The sequence below is a fragment of the Vipera berus genome (genome assembly GCF_964194415.1).
Source record: "Vipera berus genome assembly, chromosome: 1".
Taxonomy (NCBI): Eukaryota; Metazoa; Chordata; class Lepidosauria; order Squamata; family Viperidae; genus Vipera; species Vipera berus.
In genome coordinates, this window is record NC_138202.1 from 343,462,559 (window position 1) to 343,488,008 (window position 25,450).

At 42.5% G+C, this 25,450-nt stretch overlaps 1 protein-coding gene across 5 annotated transcripts in view; it reads left to right on the forward strand.

Annotated features, from left to right (window-relative positions):
* Positions 1-25,450, forward strand: part of ATP2A3 (ATPase sarcoplasmic/endoplasmic reticulum Ca2+ transporting 3) — a 153,295-nt gene that overhangs the window by 26,659 nt on the left and 101,186 nt on the right. Inside the window, exon 1 of one of the 5 annotated variants that reach the window (XM_081314139.1) lies at positions 17,703-17,805. The exons of the other annotated variants lie outside the window; for them this stretch is intronic. Coding sequence (XP_081170265.1) covers positions 17,718-17,805 — 88 coding nt within the window. The 5' untranslated portion in view covers positions 17,703-17,717. Of the gene's footprint in view, positions 1-17,702; positions 17,806-25,450 lie in introns of those variants that run through there. 5 annotated transcript variants of the gene reach the window in all.

The following is a 25,450-nucleotide window of genomic DNA, read 5'->3' on the forward strand; positions in this document are numbered from 1 at the left end:
CTAAGCGGTTTACAGAGTCAGCATATGGCCCCCAAGAATCTGGGTCTTCATTTTATCAATCTCAGAAGGATAGAAGGCTGAATCAACCATGAGCCGGTCAGGATCGAACTCCAGGCTGTGGGATGCAGAGTTAGCCTTCAATACTGCATTTTAACCACTGTGCCACCATGGCTGGTGTACATCGTGCCATCATCATGCACACTTACCTACTTGCATCAGACATGACATTAGCACTGAATTGGATCCTTCGTGCAGTAATGTGGTGGCTCTTTTTGATGTCTTGTTTCAGGTCCTCCTAGGGCCAGGGTTGTCCACAAGGTAGGATAAAAAGGGAAGATGAACCTTCCATCTCTGCTGACATCTTCACTTTTTTTGATTACCACTGCCTGGGACAGGCTCTTTGATCCCAAATTGATTCTTACACATCCTTTTAGAATATGAATATTATCATGTTTCTGTTATGTACCAATCAGAATAAGAAGATGTTCCAGATGCTCCACTGAAAAAGGAATGGAAGAGAAGGATATTCTTTTCTCTACTCCAAGAGTCTCCAGATTTTTAATTTCTCTGAGGTGGAGACCAGTGTTTTTCAACCTTGGCATCTTTAAAGATGTGTGGATTTCAACTCCCAGAATTCACTAGCCAGATTGAGAAACGCTGGTGGAGATGATTCCTTCTTTCTTTATGGCTGTGTTTGTACAGGCTGCTAAGCCAGTTTATTTAGCTATGTTTTAGTGACTAAGCCATAGTTGACTGTTATGCCAAAACCGAAAAGAAACCCCATACAGCTTTAGCAGGTTGTCCAAACAAACTGTTAAATCATCCTGCACATTGATTTTTAAAAAACAATCCTCTATTACTTCGGGTTTCTTTTTTTTTCTAAAGGACAAGAGTGGAAATTTGCAAATGTTTTTGAGGTAACCCAACATATCAGCCCACGCTAGGTGGATTTGGAAGGAAGAGCATGGAAAATTATTAGTAGATTATCTTCTTTCACCTGCATGAAAGTTAAAATTCCTGCTTCTGTAAAATTGTTATTATTAATAATAATAATAATAATAATAATAATAATAATAATTAATAATAATAATAATAATAATAATAATAATAATAATAATAATAATAAGAAGAAGAAGAAGAAGAAGAAGAAGAAGAAGAAGAAGAAGAAGAAGATGGAAGGGACCTTGGAGGTCATCTAGTCCAACCCCCTGCTAAGGTAGGAAACCCTATACCATTTCAGACAAATGGCTGGCCAGTCTCTTCTTAAAAACTTCCAGTGTTGGAGCATTCACCACTTCTGGAGGCAGGTTGTTCCACTGGTTCGTTGTTCTAACTGTCAGGAAGTTTCTCCTTAGTTCTAGGTTGCTTCTCTCCTTGACTAGTTTCCATCCGTTGCTTCTTGTCCTGCTTTCAGGTGCTTTGGAGAATAGCTTGGCTCCCTCTTCTTTGTGGCAGCCCCTGAGATATTGGAACACTGCTATCATGTCCCCCCTCACTCTTCTCTTCGTTAAACTACACATGCCCAATTCCAGCAACCGTTCCTTATATGTTTTAGCCTCCAGTCCCCCAATCATCTTTGTTGCTCTTCTCTGTACTCTTTCTAGAGTCTCAACATCTTTTTTACATTGTGGTGACCAAAACTGGATGCAGTGTTCCTTGTATTGTCCTGGTCCAGACTACTTGTGTGTGAATTCTGATGTTTTGATTGTTTTGTCAGTGACTTTCAGAAAGGAAATCCATTTTTCTTGCCCTCTTGAGCCTTCTTACTTTTCAGTTTAACTCCCCTGGTTCCTGTCATTGATTCTGGCTGGCTTATAGTTTTGAGCCTGCTGTTTCCTGGCCTTTCAGAGTTTTTTATATGTACATTTTTATGTGTATATTTTTAACCCCATCTAAAGAGGGCAAGATGGGATGAAAATAAGTACAGAGAAGTAGGACATTATTGGAGTAAGAGGAAGGAACTTTTGATGTGTGGCATTTCGGATTGTAGTAATGTGCAAAAGGATAAAGTCCTTTTGGCAGTTGGTGGCTGCAGTCCCACACTGCACTAAGATTTAATGCCAATAATTTGCAGCCTACAAGTTAGCATTGCATTTACGATAATTCTATGGGAAAGCAGTAGGGAAGCTTTTCTCAGCTGGGGCCCCTTGTTGGCATTGCAACTTTCATAATTCACTGCCACACTAAAGGAAAGCTAGCAGGCATCTTGGGTGCCAGTGGGAAAGCCATGGTCATCAGCCTAAGTTGATGTGGTCCTTAGATTAAGTTTTCACTTCTCTGGGAGTCATCTGTTCAGACATCAAACAAACAGCACGAGGCAGCAGATTTGGCATGAAGAAAAGGGATGCAATAGAATTCAATGGGAAGCCAGAGAGAGGGGGGAAAAAGAGCAGTTTGTGTCTTCAAATAAAGAAGACACAACACACCATAGTCACACAACCTCCAAGAGATACATCTGGAAAGAAAGGTCAAGTCACACATTGTGTAGGTCCTTTGCTTGTGGGTCATGGATCATACCATTGTGAGACATGGTTTACTTATTTAAAAAATATACAGTATATCACTGGGTATTTAATATATGGCTTCTATAGGGCCTAACTCAACACGACTGTTTTATCGCTTAGCTTATAGGTAATCCTCAATTTATGACCATAGTTGGAACCAGAACTTCCATCGCTAAGCAAGATGGTCATTGAGTGAGTTGTGCCTGATTTTATGATCCTTTTTGCTGTGGTCGTTAAGCAAATCAACATGATTGTCAAGTGAATCACATGGTCAGTAAGCTTTCTCCATTGACTTTGCTTGTGAAGGTTGTAAATGGAGCTCAAGTGGCCACAGAATGCTGAAACCATTGTAAATATGTTTTGGTTGCCAAGCACCTAAATTTTGATCATGTGGTCATGGAGATGCAGTAGAGGTAAGTGCAAGGGCCAGTTGTAAGTCACTACTTTCAGCGCCATTGTAACTGGCAATAAACGAATACCTAAAAGTTGAGAACTAATATATGAACTCAGCTAATTAAGGTTTGTTAGGTAAATTGTGGTGTAGTACAGTTCATATTAAAGGATTTCACATAGCTGTGTTTGCTATATCTAGCTGAAATGCAAGGCAGTTGTAGGAGGAGGAGTGGCAAAGCCTGGAGACAGTCAAAAGAGGAATCAGCCTAAAGTCTTTAGTTGCCACAAAAGTCCAACCTCTCTTGAATTCCATTAACCGTTATCTAGTGCCAAAATAGTGCTAACTATTAGTTCAGGGAACTTCAACCTTGGCAACTTTACGTCTTGTGTACTTCAGTGCCCAGAATTCTCCAGCCATTCATACTGGTTGGGGAATTCTGGGAATTGAAGTCCACAAATCTTAAAGTTGCCAAGTTGCCCCTGGGTTAGTTGACTAGATTTCTGTGCATAGGCATGAGCAATAAGTCAGTTTCATTGGAACTTTATTTGGGGTCCTGGTCTTTCACACCAGACAGCAGTTAAGCCTACATTGACCTAGATATATCTAAGCAGAGATTGGATAGCCATCTGTCATGAAAGCTGTCATTCAGGGGTTAGCAATCAATGACTTCTCAAATATTGTTAAACTAGTTACTCGTCCCAGCTTCTGCCAACCTAGCAGTTCGAAAGCACGTAAAAATGCAAGTAGAAAAATAGGGACCACTACGGTGGGAAGGTAACAGCGTTCCGTGCGCCTTTGGCGTCTAGTCATGCTGGCCACATGACCACGGAGACGTCCTCGGACAAGCGCTGGCTCTTCGGCTTTGAAACAGAGATGAGCACTGGCCCCTAGAGTTGGAAACGACTAGCACGCATGTGCGGGGGAACCTTTACCTTTAGACTGCCTTGCTATTTACTGTACTTTCTAGGGATGCCGGAAGTTATAATTCAATATGATCGTAATTGCCACAGATTGACGTCCCATTGCAGTTGAGTCTTTGCTTCGAGCACTTGGTTAGACTAGAGTTGTAGACAGGAGACATTTGGTGCTCCAGATATAGTTCCTGGCAGCTCTGTTTAACATGGCCCATGCTGAGGGATGCTGGGCATTGTAATTCAGCAACATCTGGAAGGCGACATGTTCTTTATCTCTGAACCATGTGGCAAATGGTCTTCTTCATTATAAACTATCCTATGTTTTCAGCTTTATAACAAGGGGCAATTATCTGGATCTCCTGATTTACAACTATAATTTTAAAGGATAAATGCAGTGTCTTCATTCCTTAGAAAAGGCTGATGCAGAAATTTGTCTGCTAGGGCTAGGCTATGACTGGGAAGATGTTGATATAGGATGTGGGTGTCTGGCCAGAATGTGAATCTACTTGACACTTGCCTATTTCAGTTAATTGCCTCCACTGAACAATCTGTTGGGTTTTTGTTTTTTTTAGGAACTGCTTTTTGTAAAGGAGCAAAATGCCACATTGCCTGAGGGATAGGCACAGGAATGAAGCGGAGAAGGACAGGGCTTCTGCCATCTGTGAAAAGTTGTGTAGGAGAGAGAATTTTTGCAGGTGTTAGCTTGGTTTTATGCCAGCAATGAGACAAGCTGCAAGCCGGAGTGCCTTTGCTTTAGAACAGGGGTGGGGAACCATGGTTCTTTTATAATTTGTGGACTTCAGCTCCTAGAATTCCTGAGCCAGCAGGAATTCTCAACAATATTTGAGAAGCCATTATATGCCAGCCCCTGAACTATAGCTTTCATGACAGATGTCTATCCAACCTCTGCTTAGATACATGTAACTCAACATAGCCTGAACTGCTGCCAGGTACGGAAGACTAGAACCACAAGTAATATTCCAATTAAACTGATTTATTGCTCATGCCTATTCAAAGAAATCAGGTGAACTAACACAGGGGTCTCCAATATGTCTAGCTCAGGAATTCTGGGAGTTGACGTCTACAAGTCATAAAAGGGCCATGGTTCCCTATCACTGCTTTAGAAGACCATGTTGTGGCCTTCTTTCGTTGCCATTGGCACATGAGAATTTTCCTCACCACCTCTTTGGTTGTGACAGAACCTCTAGTCCAGGCATGTTCCAGAACACTTGTGGACGGACTCTAAAAATTAAAAATAAAAAATAAATAGGGGGAAGGAGCATTGTGTGTGTCTGACCCCTTGAGTTATTTATAAAAAATACTTGTAATAAAGGCAGGATGTAAATAAATAATAGAAGGGGACAGATATGTTGGGTAATTAGAATAATAATTATAGATTAGATGAATAAATCTATTGGTGGGATCTTGTGACAGGGTGAATTGATGACATTAATTTTTATGAAAAACCAACAAAATCTTCCTTTGAAACCTCTTTTTTAAATACATGAGGGTCTCTGCACATCTCATGGAGAACTGTATGTAATGAATGAAGTTCAAAACATTGATCCAGTGTCTCCTAAACTCTAGAAGGACAGTAGCTAAATTTCCATTGATTTGAAAGGGCAGCAAGAAAAAGCCTAGAATTTAAACCTTGGAATACAAAAGCATACACAAGCATACACACACACACACACACACACACACACACACACACACATATATTGGCCAACAGCTGAGGGCAAAGAATTGCTTGCTTGCTGGTCAACCACCAAGTGCCTGGCTCACCCAGTCAGGTTTCCCTGGGTTCCTGCCTTTTAAAAAAATCCTCTCTTATTTTCCCAGAAAAAAAAATAAAGAAAATTAGTGTTCTCCCTCTTGTATGCACTTTGTTTCTTTGTTTATGAATTTGTGAACATTTTTCCATTGTTTTGGAGTAAATCTCAGAAGCAATTGGAAGTGATGAGATCTGGAATGGCGGCAGTGTTGATGGTAGTATTGATTGATGAATGAATATTGAATGAATCCATGTCTTTCAAATCCTCAAAAACTTCCCATTTGCCCTACTAGCGAAGATCAACTGCCTTCCAAGCCCTTGTCCCATTTAGTGGTGACAAAGCAGCAGTTCTGCGATTGTGTACTTTCTCCTAACCATGCCAACCAATTGCTATCACGGAAGCCCAGGAGCTAGAAGGTGGGCTGAATCAGGTAGTTCCTCCAGTGGGAACAGAGAGTCCACTAAATTACAAAAACAATGATTATTGCTGTTTCTAAAGCAATTAGATTGCAGAGATTCATGGTACATAGTGATTTTAGAGCCCTATAGAGGACTGTTGGGTAGGATGCTTTGTGACTTTTGTGTTGGAACTGCATCATCATCAGGAACAGCTGCTTCTCTATTACCATTTTATGCTGCCATTTTATTTGCACTATTGTGATGTCTATTGTGCATGCGCTGCAGAAAGATAGAACATGACCTCAGACATCCAATAGTTTCCCATCTGAAAGTTGGCATATACAGGAGACATGTAGGTTTGAAGTTAGCTCTAGACTTAGTCATATTGTAGGCAAGTCTTACTCAATTTGATGAGTTATAGATATATTAGAGCAGGGTCCCCAGCCCACAGATCAGCACCAGTCTGCAGCCCACCAGGAACTGGGCCATGCAAGTAAGTGAAGCCCCATCTGTGCACACGTGGGATGCAGGCAGTGTGTGAAACACCCCCCCCCACACACACACACGTGCACACAGTCTATGGAAAAACCACTCTACATGTAACTGGTCCTTGATGCCCAAAAGGTTGGGGGCTGCTGTATTACACTACATTTCCCATGATTCCTCATCCGTTATTCTGCTGCATATTGCTGAGCCAATCACATTGCAGTTTAAGCATGTTGGTAATGTTTATAGAGATATCTGTCCGTGGCATATTAAGCAGCCTATAAGAAATAAATATAGTTACTGAGAAGCTGGCCACTAATTTCCCCTTTTATAAAGAGGGTGTCAAGTATCTGGTAAATACTTCTGTGATAACAGAGCAATAACACAGATATTGTAGATATAGTGGTTCTGATCCTGATTTTTCTCTGCAAATTGATATGTGTGGAGATTATTTAATCTCCCTATCTTAAAATTACACTATTATGTTGCACAGTAGTTTACAACCACTTAACTTTACCCTGCTGACCTTTATGATTTGTCAATTTGCCTCCAAGTTGTTTTGTTTTGTATGCTGTATGTGTGTGTGTTTCTGTGTATATTCTTGTTTCTCAGTAGCATACTGCCATTGTCCAGGTTTTTTTTTTAATAGATGCCTTTCTTTTGTCATAAATACTTTATGTTATTTCCTAGACCTAGAATTTGGTATTTAGGGTATTGTCAAGGACTGAGCAGACAAAGAGCTCAGATTTCTTATTACATAGAATTTAATGTAGAGGGAATGGGCAAGTACCTGTGGCCATCTTGAGTTTCAAGAACACAGACGGCCGACATGTAGCCCTCGAAATGTTGTTAATTCCAGTTCTGATCAGAACCAGGGGTTATGGGAGTTGCAATGGAACATCTAAGCGGGGGTGTCAAACTGCTGGCCCACAGGCTAGATGCGTCACATTGAAACCGCGCCTACCCCATTGCTGGCAATGGGGAAAAAGTTGCAGTACGTTGCGACACATCACGTGACGTTGCGAGTTTGACATGCCTGATCTAGAGGAATTGCTGCAGAGCAGTGCTTCACAACCTCTTTATGTTTAGCCTTATGTTTTTATTGTTTTGAATGCTGTAGTTTGTCTTGGAATAACTTCTGTCCTTAAAAAGGCCCTGAAATATTTTAAACAAAAATAAACGTATGATTGTAAAAATTGGATCTGAAAAAACCAAGACAGGAAGAAAATGGACTCGTTTGAGCTGTGGTGCTGGAGAAAGCTCCCGTGTATTCCTTGGACAGCAGAGTTGACTAACAAGCAGGTACTGTAACACGTAACACCAGACATGTCACTGGAAGGCAAAATCATAACGTGAGTTGGCCACGACTGAATGGAAACTTAACCCTCTTGTTGTACTGCCCACATGAGAGGAAAAACAAATATCTGTTCTTTAAGGAACTGTGTGTGTATGTTAGCAAAGAGACATACTACAGCTTGTTCTGACTTTTTCTACCTCATGCACTCTGAATGAGTTTGGTTGTATATCCCATTGTGAAGTCCTTCATGCTCTCTGAGCTTGGTTGTTTGCTTGCTTGCAAATATTTCATTACCCAACCAAGTAATATTATCAGTGCGAAGGAAGGTGGGGTTTGCGGTCATGCCCTTATCCTGCTACTATATATTATATAATCCTCCAGTTATGACTGTAATTGAGCCTAGAAATACAGTTGTAAGTCATGTGGGTTGTTAAGTGGGTTATCATGTGACCAACCCAATTTTACAACCCATTTTTTTCCTGGTGATCGTTAAGCAAATCCACAGTTATTGAGCAAATTTGTGGTTGTTAAGCAAATCCATTGTCCATGACAAGTGGTTTTTTTGCCAGAAACCAGAAGTGAAATGCCAGTTTCTGGCAAAAAACATAAAACATGGTTACGTGATGGTGGGATGCTGCAAAAAACTGCAAACGCAGTACGGTTGCCCAGTACCCAAAATGTGACCATGGGGTGGGGACAGCATTGGAATTTTGAATCCCAGTCATAAGTAGCTTTTTTGGAGTCTATCCTAACTTCAAACTGTTATTAAGTGACTAGTTTAAGTTGAGGACTACTTGTGTAAGCAGGCAGCACCTTATCTGGATCAATATCTTACATAATTCCAAGTACAAAAGTGAGAAAGATGCCTCATCCAAAAACTTCTACAGCTTTCTCCAGTAGAAACTGATAATCTGTTCAGTAAGGTCACCTCTCTGTAAAGCAGATTTGGGAGAGATTTTGTTACTTTGGGTGAACAAAGTAGGATTTTCATTTTGCATTGTTAATAATTCTCTTTTTTAAAGGAGTGCTGTCTCAATCTTGCAGCACCTTCATAAAAAGTGAAAGCCTTGAAATAGATTTTTTTTTGTTTTGAAATATGTTTGAATCACAGCTGACTAATTCTTCCCCTCCCCACATAACACCTCGCATTTTCTGATTCAATCTCTGTCAAGGCCTATTTAACATTATCATTTGAGTATATGAAAATACTAACTCTGGTTGTGTGGGAGAATAATATGATGGATTGTTCTATCCCCCACCTCATGTTAAAAGATATAGAAAACCAGCATTCATTGATATGGAAGTTTGGGCAAGATTTTTCTTCTTGATATCTCAAAGGTGCTTTTTCACACAGCAACTGGACTTTCTTTGTTTTTATTTGAAGACATTTCGCTTCTCATCCAGGAAGCTTCATCAGTTCTGGCAGGATAATGTGGAGTTGGAAGGCTTAGTTCTGACAGGATGGAGAGGGCAAATGGAAGGATCATTTTTCTTTATTTCTAAGCCTTCCATCTCCCCCACCATCCTGCCAGAACTGATGAAGCATCTTGAATGAGAAGTGAAATGTCTTCAAATAAAATAAAGAATATTCAGTTGCCTTTTGAAAAAGCACCTTTGAGGCAACCATGACTGGAATGACTGAGAATCTCCACAGACTCTTCAGTTTTTGTATGTCTATGGAGTCCTTGCTTGGGGAAATTCAGCCCACAATCTACCTACAGTAGTACCTACTATCTAGAGTACAAAGTGGTAGAATCCAGAAACAATTTGTCTTCCAATGTTTATCTACAACAGGCCCAATTTTTCATGTGTGTCCATGAATTTTAGATGAACTGTTGACACTTGAAAATTAGCAGAGAAAGGTCTGTAATGGGAGAAGACCAAGTGCAAAATCAGTGCTTATTATGTTTATCTTGGAGACTTTTACTACTAAATCGATTTTACTTGATTTAGTTCAGGTCAAAAGGGGTGTCTTGCAAAAGATGAAGCAGATATGTTCCATACTGCTCCAAAGGACAAAGCTGGAATTAATTAATGGAAACTGCAAGGAAACAAATTTAGACAAGCAGTCAGGAAAACCTCTAAAAGTGGGAACATTTGACAGTGAATTTAAACAGATGATATTGTACATTCCTGCTGCTGAAGGTCTAAAATGAGTATGGTAGATGATAACAGAATAACAGAGTTGGAAGGGACGTTGGAATGGTAGATGATAACAGAATAACAGAGTTGGAAGGGACGTTGGAGGTCTTCTAGTCCAACCCTCTTTTCCAGCAGGAACCCCTACACCATTTCAGACAAATGGTTAATCCAATCTCTTAAAAACGTCCAGTGTTGGAGCACCCACAACTTCTGGAGGCAGGTTGTTCCACTGATTAATTGTTCTAACAGTCAGGAAGTTTCTCCTTAGTTCTAGGTTGCTTCTCCCCTTGACTAGTTTCCATCCGTTGCTTCTTGTCCTGCTTTCAGGTGCTTTGGAGAATAGCTTGACTACCTCTTCTTTGTGGCAGCCCCTGAGATATTGCAACACTGTAATCATGTCACCCCTCGTCCTTCTTTTCATTAATTTATAAGTTTTTTCCCTCCTTTCTCGAGTTATGTGAGTCAAGTTTTTGTTGTTGTTGTTCTTAAATCTGTTCTGCACTCAGAAATGCTGCAGGAAGAACGCCAGCCAAACTTCTATCATTTGAACATGCATGTAAAAAGAAATGAGAGAAATCTCTGTAGGTGAATAGAACAGAGCAGATTTGATATCCAGGAGAGTGGAAGATCCTATTGATGGTTGCCAGGCTCCAGATATCATATTAAGCCATAATGTTGGTTGGGCTTCTTTGGGCTTCATGTGAAAGGGTCATATGAATTCATTGTGCTAAATCAGACGAAGCCAACAAGCCATGGTCCAAGGTGCTGTGTGAATCACATCCCTTTCTTATTCGTTGTAGCCATCAAAACCCTGGAGCTGAACTTGGAATATGACCATAGGTAGTCCTCAGCATATGACCACAATTGAACTCAAAATTTCTGTTGCTAAGTGAGATATTTGTTAAGTGAATTTTGCCCCTTTTTATGACCTTTGTTTTTACAGTTGTTAAGTGAATCACTAAAGTTGTTAAGTTAGTAACACGATTGTTAAATGAATCTGGCTTCCCCATTGACTTTGCTTGACAGAAGGTTGCAAAATGGGATCACATGTCCTCAGGATACTGCAACCATCATACATATGAATCAGTTGCCAAGCGTCTGAATTTTGATCACATGACTGTGGGGATGCTGCAACGGTCGTACGTTTGAAAAACGGTCATAGGTCAGTGCCATTGTAACTTCAAACAATGATTAAACAAATTGTTGTAAGTCAAGGACTACCTGTATTTAAAAATACACTTCTATTTGTTAGTTGGGAAAGATGCCACAAGATTCCTTCTGATTTTTTGCTTCCATTTTTTCCAAGAATACTTAACTACAGTTTTCTTCACTCCTCTCCCTGCCAGGATAATTTCCATTAAATACATTTTAACTGAAAAAGAATAATTGCTTTTAAGATTTTGGAGCAAGAATTATTTATTTATAACACCTCCAATCCACTCGTGCTTTTTACCCAACACTTTCATCCTCATCACCGTCCTGTGAGCTAACAGTTTTGGAAAAATTTTGGTGTCAGTTCTGGATATTTTTCTTTATTATTCCATTTCATTCCCAAATTGATCTTCAAGGTATGTATTTTTACATTATTGAAATAAGTATTTTCTCTTACAATCTGGGACTCTTTTATGTTACATTTAAGCATGCATACATCCATTTTCCAAAAATGTGGTTGGAGATGGGACACAATGACTTAATGGCAAATGAATAAAATTGATGAAATGCAGCCTTTATTCATTCTAATACATCTAATAAACTTCTCTGTCATCATATTAAATATTTCAGTTCAGTATTAACATTCGGAGGGGCTACACCGGAGGATTTGGTGGATAAAAATTGTGCATCCCTGAATTGGGCAAAACTAAAATGCATTTTTTTTCTTCTTCTCCAGACATTCTTTAGGGAAAACATATGTTTTGAGAGAATTTTTTCTATTGCTGCAACCATCACCTCCATCACCACCAAAAGCTCCAGAGTAATCCAGGCACAGAACAGAATTAGTGCCAAACAGACCCAGATCAAAAGGGGGCATGAATGGGAAACAGCTTTTGGACCCTGTGAAAGTTATCTTGAACTCCTAAGGATAATAATACAATAGCAATGGATAAATAAATTGCGCAAACACCCAGATCCAAAAATAACTTAGGCTAAAGTGCTAAGTACATTGATTCTGAAACCACACTATTTGTCTGTTTTTTCCCATTCTTGGCAGCTGCTGGAGCCAAGAATTTCTTCCCTAAACATCCTTGTTTGAAAGTGGCTGGTTCAGAAAAGTCTCCCTTTGCGATGTAATGTGTTTCATGTTCTTTTTTATTACAGATGGGAGTGTAATAAAATGAACTCTAACCCACAAAATGTGGAGCTTCCTTTTGAAGAACTATTGATTATTTTCCATTGCAAATTCAGTTTAAGCAAATCATCAGCTAATACTAAATATCTTTGTCCGTTGTGTACATCATGAGCATTGCTGTATATCCAAATTTTATCCATATTTTTATTCATACAATACATCTCTGTTTCAGGGCATGTCTCCACTTTCCTCCAGTTCTTACACCATGAGCCACCAAATTGTGAGAACTGTTTTCCTTCTCATCTTCCTAGTCTTCCTGGGTTTTACAGCACCTTTCATGACTGATACTGTAGTATGGGTAGGAGCAAAGCCAGCTACACTTGGAGTACCAAATGTTGTGACCTGGTCCTTATTTATTGTTATTTTGTTTTTGAGTCAGTCTTGATTCTTGGTAACTACCGGTACATTACAAGTCCCTGCAATTTTCCCGGCAACATTTTTGGAAGTGGTTTTCCATTGCCTCCTTCCTAGGGCTGAGTAGGAGTGACTGACCTAAAGTCACCCAGGTGGCTTTCTGCCTAAGGCAGGATTAGAATTCACAGTCTCCCAGTTTTTTGCCTGATGACTTAGCCATTATACTAGACTGGCTCTTGTTCTATAAAATATCAAGTATTTAATGTGTGTACTTGACACCACTCTGGTTCTCTCCCCACTCTTTCCCACGTCTAATTAGAACTGAACCCAATTTGTCTTTCTACCATGTAAATGGATATAATTTACTATAGCTGATTAACCACTTAAATAATATTTTAATAAATAATCATAGCTTTTCCATATATATATATATATATATATATATATATATATATATATATATATATATATATATATATATATATATATATATATATATATATATATATATATATATATATATATTGTACACTTTGAGAGCAGGCAACAGAATTTCATTTTTAATGTGTGCCAGTGTGCCCACAGTGAAAAAAATGACAAAAAAGTTTATCTATTTTATCTTTACAAGACTCTGACAGGTTAGACTGGGCATAGTCCTTTCACAAGAGAGAAGATCATAAAATGGGCCTTATTGCTGAATGCTCACAAAGATCCTGCTCATCTAAGTAATAGCAAGAGAAACTGTTAATCAATTTATGAAGAAGATGAACTCTTCCCTTTTATTGCCTCAAACCTGGAAGACATAATGCCTCTAAGCAATGAGGTTCTATTTAAAACTGTAGCTGATTTTATAATAGATCTGTATTCTGGTTCTTCAATGCAATGAGCCTGCCCTCTGGAATGAAGCCCCCCAGCTCCCCCCACTCCGAGATTTGAACATATCTTACCTTGCTGATGTTTCAAAGAGTTTTAAAGAACTGACTCTTTGCCCAGGTCTTCAGAGAATAGGATTTTCTTCCTTCCTTCCTTCCTTCCTTCCTTCCTTCCTTCCTTCCTTCCTTCCTTCCTTCCTTCCTTCCTTTCTTCCTTCAGCTGGGTTTATTTTACTTTGTTTTGTGCTGTTTTTGTGTGCTGGTTTATTTCTTGTATTGTTCTTTCTTTTTAAATATTTTAATGATAGTAAGCTGCTCAGAGTCATCGGGATTCAGGTGACATATACATTAAATTATTATTAAGAATAGAATAGAATAGAATAGAATAGAATAGAATAGAATAGAATAGAATAGAATAGAATAGAATAGAATAGAATAGAATAGAATAGAATAGAATAGAATAGAATAGCAGAGTTGGAAGGGACCTTGGAGGTCTTCTAGTCCAACCCCCTGCTCAGGCAGGAAACCCTATACCATTTCAGACAAATGGCTGTCCAATCTCTTCTTAAAAACTTCCAGTGTTGGAGCATTCACAACTTCTGGAAGCAGGTTGTTCCACTGATTAATAGTTCTAACTGTCAGGAAATTTCTTCTGAGTTCTAGGTTGCTTCTCTCCTTGATTAGTTCCCGTCCATTGCTGCTTGTCTTGCCCTCAGATACTTTAGAGAATAGCTTGACTCCCTTTTCTTTGTGGAAACCCCTGAGATTATATTATTATATAGTTGGTTGCACTGCAAGCCAGATGTTTAGTTCGATTTGACATGTTTATCCACCTATTGAGTCCTTCCCATGAGTCTGGCATAGGCATTCAATTGTGTTAAAGGTATCGTCACAAGATGTAAGCTATTTCAAGTAAAGGCTGCCTTTTTCAATTGACCGATTGGCATTGTCAATGCCAATACTGTTCAAGTGGTGCTCCAAATGTTTTGGGATTGTACCCCCAGTGCCTATTACTATTAATACTGTTGTCATAGTCATTCTACTTCTATTTTCAGGTCTTGTTAGTCGTTGTTATCATCATCATTACTCAATAAATAATTATCATTTATCAAAAATACGATTGATGGGTAACATAACTGCTTGCTTCACTTGAAAAAATGCCCATCTTATAATAAAAAGGCTCAGATAAAATGCCCTGATAAAAAGCATTTGGTTGGGAAAGGGTAGGTGGGTAAGTTGTGACTGACCATACCACTCTGGTAGCCATTTTGTGAAAGGAATCACATCTTGATCTCAAAATTTGAATCATGTTCACTGGACAAAAAGACTAAAGCCCTTAATCTTTATCTTTGATCAGTTTTATTTCTCTGGGGAAGTTGTTTTTAGTTTAGCATCTGGTCCACTTCTATTGTCTTTATGTTTTCCCCAGCATGATGGGAGAAGAAGCTGGTTTATGCTTTCCTCTTTGGTAAGCTGATTAATTCCTTTGTGTAATTTGCCATTTGATTTGGAGTAAGTTATTTTTCTATGTAGTCGTGATGCAACAAAGAACTTGGGAGTTGAATGGGTTAGGAGAATTCCAGTATTCGGAAAGAGAGAGAGAAAGAGAGAGAGAGAGAGAAAATGTGTTTAATAATTCTCTTTTTTCCATGATGGAGGTTTATATGAAGAGGAACCTCATGTCAACAGTTTTGTTCTATTTCTGAGCTTTTCAAGTTTTGAGATTTATTTATTTTTTCCACTTTTCATCTTTGGATTGCTATCAAAGAGTTCCAAGCAGCCTTGAAGCTGAGTTAGATAAAGCAGCTCCCTTTTGGGGTTCAAGTCCATTTTATGGCAATCCTTTTGCAAAACCCAAGGGCTGGCTGGCAGCAGAGAGGGCCCCCCAAGATTGTACCGGGCTGATATTCAAGAGACGTGGCAGAGGAAGAGGCTAGAGAAGGAAGTAGTTCATAATATTTCGACTTCTACCCTGTTGGCAAACAAAGGTGAAAGGAGTTCAAAACAAAAGGCTAGGGTGTATAAACAAGGGCAGGGATGGAAAATACCTCTTAAGGGAGACCTCTCTTTAAGTTCACCAGCCCAATAGCAGGGGAAGTGCTGTGGTTTCCTGTAAGTAAGTTGAAACATTTGGTGCCATGTTCCAGTTGTAGGTTTCCTTGTTGGTTTTTGGCTGCAGCTGCAGCTTTTGCTGACATTTATCTTGATCTTATTAAATAAGCACAGCAAACAGGTAGTTAGTTTTCTGGTTAGAAGAGGGCGCCTGATGGACAGGAAATGGGGCCTTTGATCTCAATGGACAGAATGCTTCTCTCTCAACCTACATTATTTAGAGCAGGGGTGTCAAACTCAATTTCATTGAGGGCCGCATCAGCATTGCAGTTGCCCTCAATAGGCCGGGTGGATATGGCCTGGGTGGGCGTGGCCTACTGGGTGGGCGTGGCTAGAGTGTGTATGGCCTACTGGGTGGGCATGGCCAGCTCTACATCGCTCGCATCAAGGGTGCCTATGGGGGCCTGGGCAGGAGTGGGACAGATCTGAGGGTCTCTGGCAGAAGGAGGGTCTCTGGGCCAGGGCCAAGGCAGTGGGGGCCGTTCCCTCACTGTTTCCAGGATGGCTTCGCGGGCCACATGAAACCACTTCGCGGGCCGGATCCGGCCCCCGGGCCTTGTGTTTGACATGTCTGATTTAGAGCCACACCCTTGGTTCTTAAGCAGTGCCCTCTACACCAGCCAAGCTATCATGTCCTTAGTGTAACGTGCAAAACCTACCATATAAATTACAGGTAATCCTTATTTGGTAACCACACTTACCAAACAAGTAGTTGCTAAGTGAAACCTGACTTCAGTTTTCCTTTGGTTTATAGACCTGTGAAGGTGATAACTGCAAGGATTGTTTGCAGAGTTATTTTTTTATCACCACTGTAACTGTGAATGGCCACCAAATGAGTTGGTTGTTAAGTGAAACCGCAACTGGACTTGCAATTTGACTTCAGCTTTCTTTTGCTTTACAGACCTGTGAAAATTGTAAATGCAAGAACTGCTTCCAAAGTTAGTTTTTTTTAATTTCCACTGTAACTGAATGTTCACTAAATAAGTCAGTTGCTAAATGAGGGCTACCTGTATAAAACAGTTTTATGGATTAGAATCGTGTGTGAATTTTGCCAAAATTATAGAGTAACAAAATCATGGCTTATCATGTCCTGTCCCATACATTAGAAGTTCAGAAGCAAAACAGGACTTTGAAAGCAGATAGCAGTTTCAAAGATGTGCCTGAGCAGGCCATGATTAAGTCTAGTAGCTATTGTTGTATTGTGGTTGAAACAAACCACAATATCAAGTTCAAAATGGATTGTCTTTACCATTTTGAAAATACCTTCTGTTTGAAATAGTTGTTTTGAGTTTGAAGTGCTCTATTTCAAACTTGAAACACTTCCAAAATGATCCAAACAGCCTATTAGAAGCAATTCAGATTTATAATGCTTTGTCCACTCTAGCTGTTGACCACTGATTAGCATGTCCCCCATGAATTGGCCTAAATCCCCTTTAATTAATTTAAACTGGGAAAGGATTGAAGAAGCAGGGGGAAAATGAGGGGGCAGTAGTTTGGTTGCCCAAGTTGAAAGAATATAAGTTGAAGGCAAATATATGAATTAATATTGATTTTCCCATCGCTTGAGACATAGTAGATTTTCAGAAACATTGCTAGTAGTTTATCTGTTTATTTAATCTACTTACCTATCTGGGTCCAGAGGGTGGAGGCAGAATGTTCAATTTAGTCATACACTCCACTTCACCCAACCCCAAAGGGACTCAGATTTTTTTTAGAAGCAGTTGGGCTTGAAACTGTCAGAGTTTTAAAGCAGTACCTCCACCTCCCTTCAACCCAAGCTATATAGGGGTAAATAAATTAAATACAAAATATATAAAAAAAATCCTTGCAGGTGGAATGAATCAGCAAACATTCCAACCCCAGAAAAATCTCACCATTTGATGGTAGGTAGGGGTGGGGATCATAATAATATGTTCAGCTCCAGTTTCAATTTATTTTTCCCAAAACCTGCTGTGATATTCTCGTATTCTTTGTCTCCCCTTTTCTCCTTCATTGCAAAACCATTTTATTTCACTCTGAGGATTGATTTGGGAGTTCCTTTTGTTGTGTTTTTGCTGATGTGACATGGAGCTGGACAAAACCTGAAATACTGCATCCAGTTTTGATCACCACAATACAAAAAATGATGTTGAGAAAGAGTGCAGAGAAGAGCAACAAGGATGATTGGGGGCTGGAGGCTAAAATACATGAAGAATGGTCGCAGGAATTGGGTATGTACAGTTTAATGAAAAGAAGGACAAGAGGAGACATGATATCCATCTTTCAATATTTGAGGGGCTGCCACAAAGAAAAGGGGGTCAAATTATTTTCCAAAGCAGCAGAAGGCAAGACAAGAAACAATGGATAGAAATTAATCAAGGAGAGAAGCAACCTAGAACTCAGGAGAAATTTCCTAACAGTGAGAACAATCAACCAGTGGAACAGCTTGCCTTCAGATGTTGTGGGTGCCCCATCATCACTGGAGGCTTTCAAGAAGATACTGGACAACCATTTGTCTGAAATGGTATAGGGTCTCATGCTTGAGCAGAGTGTTGGACGATGATTTCCAAGGTCCCTTCCAATTCTGTTATTCTGTAATGTTTTTCCCTCTTTTGAAATATTTCTTACTACGTCTGTTGCTGGGTTACTGTAATCATGATTTCAGATTTGCATATTTGACTTTGTACAATTCTAGGAAGAGGGAATGGACTGAAGCTGAAAAAGAGCAGTCAAATCCTGCATTTGCATGGACACGATAAAGATCAAGGGAAGGCATACGTTGATGACTGTGCAATCTTTTTTCCATTGTGGTCCAGCTGCCTGAAGATCTGTGCTGCTGGTTTTGGTTTTCTTATCTCTCTTGTCAGTTGAAGAGCTGGGGAAACACTGTATCCTCCATAAGTCTCATCCGCTTCCACTCCTGCTGCAACTTTGTCTGCCTTCAGAGCTCTCTATTTAAGGAGTTCCTCGGCTATAACTTACACGAAGGGAAATCCCGACCTTTTTAGGCGTATCACTTTTCTGTGGGGAAGCAGAGAAGGTTCACACCCAGGTTGGCATGCCAACTTGCAAATGCAACAGGAAAAAACAGGGCAGGGAGGTAGTTAGAAAAAAAACAAAGCAAGCACAGGAGACCTCATTCATTGCTATGGTTGATTGCTTTGAACAAGGTATATTATTTTTGCTACTATCTGCAGTATTTTTTTTAATCTCTGCTGTTAGCCCTTAGTCTGAATAGTCGGATTGCTTCATTTTAGTGTCTGTAGATTAGTTTGAAATGCTATTAATGAAGAATAACCTTTCTATTAATAGGCCATTGAATAAATTTGGAAGCTCAGAGCTTCCAATTTGTCTTCTCGTTACAGCTATCTTGCCCCAAAGGAAGAACAGCACTGTGAGTTATCAGCTGACCAAATGGTTAGGCGGCCTGGGACTGCAGCCCAAATGGTCCCTTGGGGCTTAGAATTGAGGTTCTTCTAGGCTAGGCAAGGTTGACATGTAGATAGGGTTGACATGTCAAGCAACAGTGTAATGTGATTGTTTGGTTAGGATGTTAGGTGGATCGGAAGTTGATGAGTTTATGAGGGCTAATAAAATTAAAGGAATAAATTTGTTCTTGCTCCAAGTGGGCAGTCTCAAATAAGGGAGAGGAGAGCCTTTTCTTGTTCATTTACCTTGTAGATCTAGTTCAAAATTTAGGGACAGATAAAACTGAAGTAAGTGCTGCTATGTTCATAATCACATCACTTGCTTGATGCTGGATAAGAACTAAAAATCCAGAGGAACAATTGTAATACCCTGAAAGACAGTCACATATTGGTTACAGAAAAATGTTCTTTGCAATGAGGAAGTCCTCTCCTTGGCATCTCCAATTTAAAAAAAATTAGAGAAGAACCTATGAAGGCACTCTTTTCCACTTTCTTCTGCTTAAAAGCTTTTAAAGGTACAATACTGTGTGTGTGTGTGTGGTTTCCAAAAGCTTTAAAGTTGCAAGTATCCCCACCTCTTCATGATGAGCATCAAATCACACAAATATGCCTGAGCATACGCAAGCACACACACACAAACACCACTTCCACTTTCTTATAGATGTGCGCATGAGCTGTGAGCCATGCACTTACAGTATCTTGCACTTCCCGCATCACTCCAGTTTTCTTTTATTGTGGCATAATTTCTAATAGTCACTCATAAAATCTGCCGTAGAAGAAACACAAATTCTTCATATTGGGATCAATTCAAAAGAGGGAGGAAGTTTATGTTGAAGTCTGCATGGGCCAAATTCTTACAAATTACATAGATAAGTCCTTTTGTTTTTCTTGGCAGCACTACGGGTATGGATGACCATTGCCTTCTTAAGTGTTGTTTTTTAACATCTCAGTCTAAACTAAATTTGTGGGGTTTCCTGGGTTTTTCCCATCTAAGTACTAACCTGGCTTGGCATGAACTTGTTTAGCTTCTGAGCCCATTAAATGTTGAGAAAAGGAGGCAGACAAGGCATAAACAAACAGAGCTAGTTTACAGTCCTATTTTAAAAATATATAAGAAGATTCACTGGTTATTTCTATCATTCTACAAAGCACAGGGAAATAACCATTGCTTTTGCTGGAGGAAAAGCTACCTTTTGGCTTTTCTCAACTAACATCTGGACAAGAACCATTTCCTTAGGGCAGTAGTTCTTAATATTTGTATTTTAAGACCCAGCAATTCCACGATCAAGGAGCTTAGCTTCCACCAAGTTAGAAAGAAAACCCCCTCTTTTCCTAAGAGAATTACTTATTTGCATGCACAACCTTCAGTTATTAATAGTTTGGGGTTAAAGTAGGGTTGAAGTACACTCAAAAACTGCAGTAATATGGGTGACAGCAAATTTCACTGCTGTGACTGTGAAACTCTAAAAGGAGAAATAGTTTCTTCCTTAGGAAAGATGTGAAAATAATGTGAGAAGTTGTATTTTACCAGCTAACATCTCAGCCAAAAGGAATTAAAGTTCTCCTTATAGTAGAACTCTGTTTCTCAATCTCATGAACTTTAAAATGTGTGGAGGTCAATTCCCAGAATCCCCCAGTCAGTTTGGCTGGCTAGGCAATTCTGGAAGTTTTCGTCCAGGCATCTTAAAATTGATGAGGTTGAGAAACACTGAAATAGAATAAAACAATGCAATGCAGAGTTTATCTCAGTCAAAAAAAACCCATCTCAATACAGGTAGTCCACAACTGAGCCCAAAATTTCTGATGTTAAGTGAGACAATTGTTAAGTGAGCTTTGCCCTATTTCATGACCTTTCTTGCCACAGTTGTTAAGTGAATCTGGCTTCCCCATTGACTTTGCTTGTCAAAAGGTTGCAAAAGGTGATCATATAACCTTGGGACACAGTAATGACCGTAAGGATGAACCAGTTGCCAAGCATCTGAATTTTGATCATACGTTCAAGGGGATGCTACAAAGGTCATAACTGTGAAATATGGGCATAAGTCACTTGTTGTAAATTTGAATGGTCACTAAATGAACCATTGTAAGTCAAGGACTACCTATACAGCCCTGATCCATAAGGGTCCAAATAATCCATTGAACAGTGACTTGTTGCTTTGTTGGGGTGACGTTTTTTTGCATACTGTGATAGTGCACCTACTATTTATTCTAATCCATAATAAAAGTTTTTCTGCCCTCCAGTAATCCTGTGTCCCATCCAAATTACAATTAAAGTTTTTAACAAAGCTGACTTTTAATATTTCTGATTGGAAATATCAAATTTACATCTAGGCCTCTTTACTGAAACAGCATTCATTTAGAAAATGGTTTTGCATCACCTTAAAGCCAACGCCAGGTGTTTGAATGTAATAGTGGCTGGGCATATACATGGCAAGATGAAACATTTTCAGTCTTTGAGCTAAACCACAGAGACTTATTGTGGCACAAAGATGCTCCACTTAACAGTTGCTGTGGGCATGTCCTCAGAATGGAGCTTCCATCTTACAGGCAGCTGAGTACAGGTGGTTCTTGACTTATGACCACAATTGAGCCCAAAATTTCTGTTGCTAAACAAGTCAGTTCTTAAATGCCCCATTTTATGACCTTTTTGCCATGGTTGTTAAATGAATCCCTTCAGTTGTTAAATAAATCATGTGGTTGTTAAGCAATTATGGCTTCTCCCATTGACTTTGCTTGTCAGAAACTCTGATAAGAAGGTTGCAGATGACAGCCCTGGAATCCCGGGATGCTGCGACCATCGTAAATGCATGCCGGTTACCAACGATTCAAAATTTGATCATGTGACTGTGGGGATACTACAACGATCAAAAGTGTGAAAATTGGTCCTAAGTTCCTTTTTTCAGTGCCATAACTTTGAACAGTCATTAAACAAATGGTTGTAAGTCTAAGACTACCTGTACTAAGTTGGTAAAAGGTCTTTTGGCATAAAAGTAGAACAGAAGAAGACTTCACATAGGGATAATCCATAGTGCATGAGGGAGGAAGTTTGAAGTAATGTAGGGCAGACAACTGCTCAGTTACAACTGGCCCAACACCTCCTCCTGTCTAAGTCCCTGGACTCAACATCTATTCTGCAGTGCTATTTTGACTGCAAGAGGAGTAAAACTATGTTTTCCACAGCCCCCATGTCTCACCCCTCTTCTTTTTAAAGTGGGTTGGTCCACCAGTAAATCTAGAAGAGTTTTCAACCTCAGCAATTTTAAGATGTCTGAATTGCTCTAGAGCGGGGGTGTCAAACTGCTGGCCCACAGGCCGGATGTGACGTGGAAGCTACGCCTACCCCAGCTCCAGCAAGGGGGAAAAAGTTACAATACGTTGCAACACATCACGTGATGCGGCGAGTTTGACACCCCTTCTCTAGAGAATTGGAAATCCTGAAATTATGGGCTGAGAGAGCTCCTGGCCCAAAGTCGCTCAACTAGCTTTCACGCCTAAGACAGGACTAGAATTCACTCTCCTGGTTTCTAGCCTGGTGCCTTAACCACTAGACTAAAATGCCTCTCTAGCTCATCTGCAGCTTAAGAGATGTACCGTATATACTTGAGTATAAGCCGACTCGAGTATAAGCCGAGACCCCCAATTTCACCCCCCAAAACTGGAAAAAGTTATTGACTCGAGTATAAGCCGATCCGCCGTTCTGCAAGCCTCTGCCACCAGCAGAGGCTCGATCCGCCATTTTGCAAGCCTGAATACACAGGAATACCCTGTGTGGCCGCGGCTCGTCGGCAGGTCTCCGTTCCTCCTGCCGACCTTTGGGGAGGTTTGGGCGCCTCCCCAAACCTCCCCAAGTCTCCGTTCCTCCTGCCGACCTTTGGGGAGGTTTGGGCGCCTCCCCAAACCTCCCCAAACCTCGGCAGGTCTCCGTTCCTCCTGCCGACCTTTGGGGAGGTTTGGGCGCCTCCCCAAACCTCGGCAGGTCTCCGTTCCTCCTGCCGACCTTTGGGGAGGTTTGGGCGCCTCCCCAAACCTCGGCAGGTCTCCGTTCCTCCTGCCGACCTTTGGGGAGGTTTGGGCGCCTCCCCAAACCTCCCCAAACCTCGGCAGGTCTCCGTTCCTCCTGCCGACCTTTGGGGAGGTTTGGGCGCCTCCCCAAACCTCGGCAGGTCTCCGTTCCTCCGCGCAGACCTGCCGACCTTTGGGGAGGTTTGGGCGCCTCCCCAAACGTCCCCAAACCTCGGCAGGTCTCCGTTCCTGTTTGGGGAGGTTTGGGCGCCTCCCCAAACCTCCCCAAACCTCGGCAGGTCTCCGTTCCTCCGCGCAGACCTGCCGACGTTTGGGGAGGTTTGGGCGCCTCCCCAAACCTCCCCAAACCTCGGCAGGTCTCCGTTCCTGTTTGGGGAGGTTTGGGCGCCTCCCCAAACCTCCCCAAACCTCGGCAGGTCTCCGTTCCTCCGCGCAGACCTGCCGACCTTTGGGGAGGTTTGGGCGCCTCCCCAAACGTCCCCAAACCTCGGCAGGTCTCCGTTCCTGTTTGGGGAGGTTTGGGCGCCTCCCCAAACCTCCCCAAACCTCGGCAGGTCTCCGTTCCTCCGCGCAGACCTGCCGACCTTTGGGGAGGTTTGGGCGCCTCCCCAAACGTCCCCAAACCTCGGCAGGTCTCCGTTCCTGTTTGGGGAGGTTTGGGCGCCTCCCCAAACGTCCCCAAACCTCGGCAGGTCTCCGTTCCTCCGCGCAGACCTGCCGACCTTTGGGGAGGTTTGGGCGCCTCCCCAAACGTCCCCAAACCTCGGCAGGTCTCCGTTCCTGTTTGGGGAGGTTTGGGCGCCTCCCCAAACCTCCCCAAACCTCGGCAGGTCTCCGTTCCTCCGCGCAGACCTGCCGACGTTTGGGGAGGTTTGGGCGCCTCCCCAAACCTCCCCAAACCTCGGCAGGTCTCCGTTCCTGTTTGGGGAGGTTTGGGCGCCTCCCCAAACCTCCCCAAACCTCGGCAGGTCTCCGTTCCTCCGCGCAGACCTGCCGACCTTTGGGGAGGTTTGGGCGCCTCCCCAAACGTCCCCAAACCTCGGCAGGTCTCCGTTCCTGTTTGGGGAGGTTTGGGCGCCTCCCCAAACCTCCCCAAACCTCGGCAGGTCTCCGTTCCTCCGCGCAGACCTGCCGACCTTTGGGGAGGTTTGGGCGCCTCCCCAAACCTCCCCAAACCTCGGCAGGTCTCCGTTCCTGTTTGGGGAGGTTTGGGCGCCTCCCCAAACCTCCCCAAACCTCGGCAGGTCTCCGTTCCTCCGCGCAGACCTGCCGACCTTTGGGGAGGTTTGGGCGCCTCCCCAAACGTCCCCAAACCTCGGCAGGTCTCCGTTCCTGTTTGGGGAGGTTTGGGCGCCTCCCCAAACGTCCCCAAACCTCGGCAGGTCTCCGTTCCTCCGCGCAGACCTGCCGAGGTTTGGGGAGGTTTGGGGAGGCGCCCAAACCTCCCCAAACAGGAACGGAGACCTGCCGAGGTTTGGGGACGTTTGGGGAGGCGCCCAAACCTCCCCAAAGGTCGGCAGGTCTGCGCGGAGGAACGGAGACCTGCCGAGGTTTGGGGAGGTTTGGGGAGGCGCCCAAACCTCCCCAAACAGGAACGGAGACCTGCCGAGGTTTGGGGACGTTTGGGGAGGCGCCCAAACCTCCCCAAAGGTCGGCAGGTCTGCGCGGAGGAACGGAGACCTGCCGAGGTTTGGGGAGGTTTGGGGAGGCGCCCAAACCTCCCCAAACAGGAACGGAGACCTGCCGAGGTTTGGGGAGGTTTGGGGAGGCGCCCAAACCTCCCCAAACGTCGGCAGGTCTGCGCGGAGGAACGGAGACCTGCCGAGGTTTGGGGAGGTTTGGGGAGGCGCCCAAACCTCCCCAAACAGGAACGGAGACCTGCCGAGGTTTGGGGACGTTTGGGGAGGCGCCCAAACCTCCCCAAAGGTCGGCAGGTCTGCGCGGAGGAACGGAGACCTGCCGAGGTTTGGGGAGGTTTGGGGAGGCGCCCAAACCTCCCCAAACAGGAACGGAGACCTGCCGAGGTTTGGGGACGTTTGGGGAGGCGCCCAAACCTCCCCAAAGGTCGGCAGGTCTGCGCGGAGGAACGGAGACCTGCCGAGGTTTGGGGACGTTTGGGGAGGCGCCCAAACCTCCCCAAAGGTCGGCAGGTCTGCGCGGAGGAACGGAGACCTGCCGAGGTTTGGGGAGGCGCCCAAACCTCCCCAAACAGGAACGGAGACCTGCCGAGGTTTGGGGACGTTTGGGGAGGCGCCCAAACCTCCCCAAAGGTCGGCAGGTCTGCGCGGAGGAACGGAGACCTTCCGAGGTTTGGGGAGGTTTGGGGAGGCGCCCAAACCTCCCCAAACAGGAACGGAGACCTGCCGAGGTTTGGGGACGTTTGGGGAGGCGCCCAAACCTCCCCAAAGGTCGGCAGGTCTGCGCG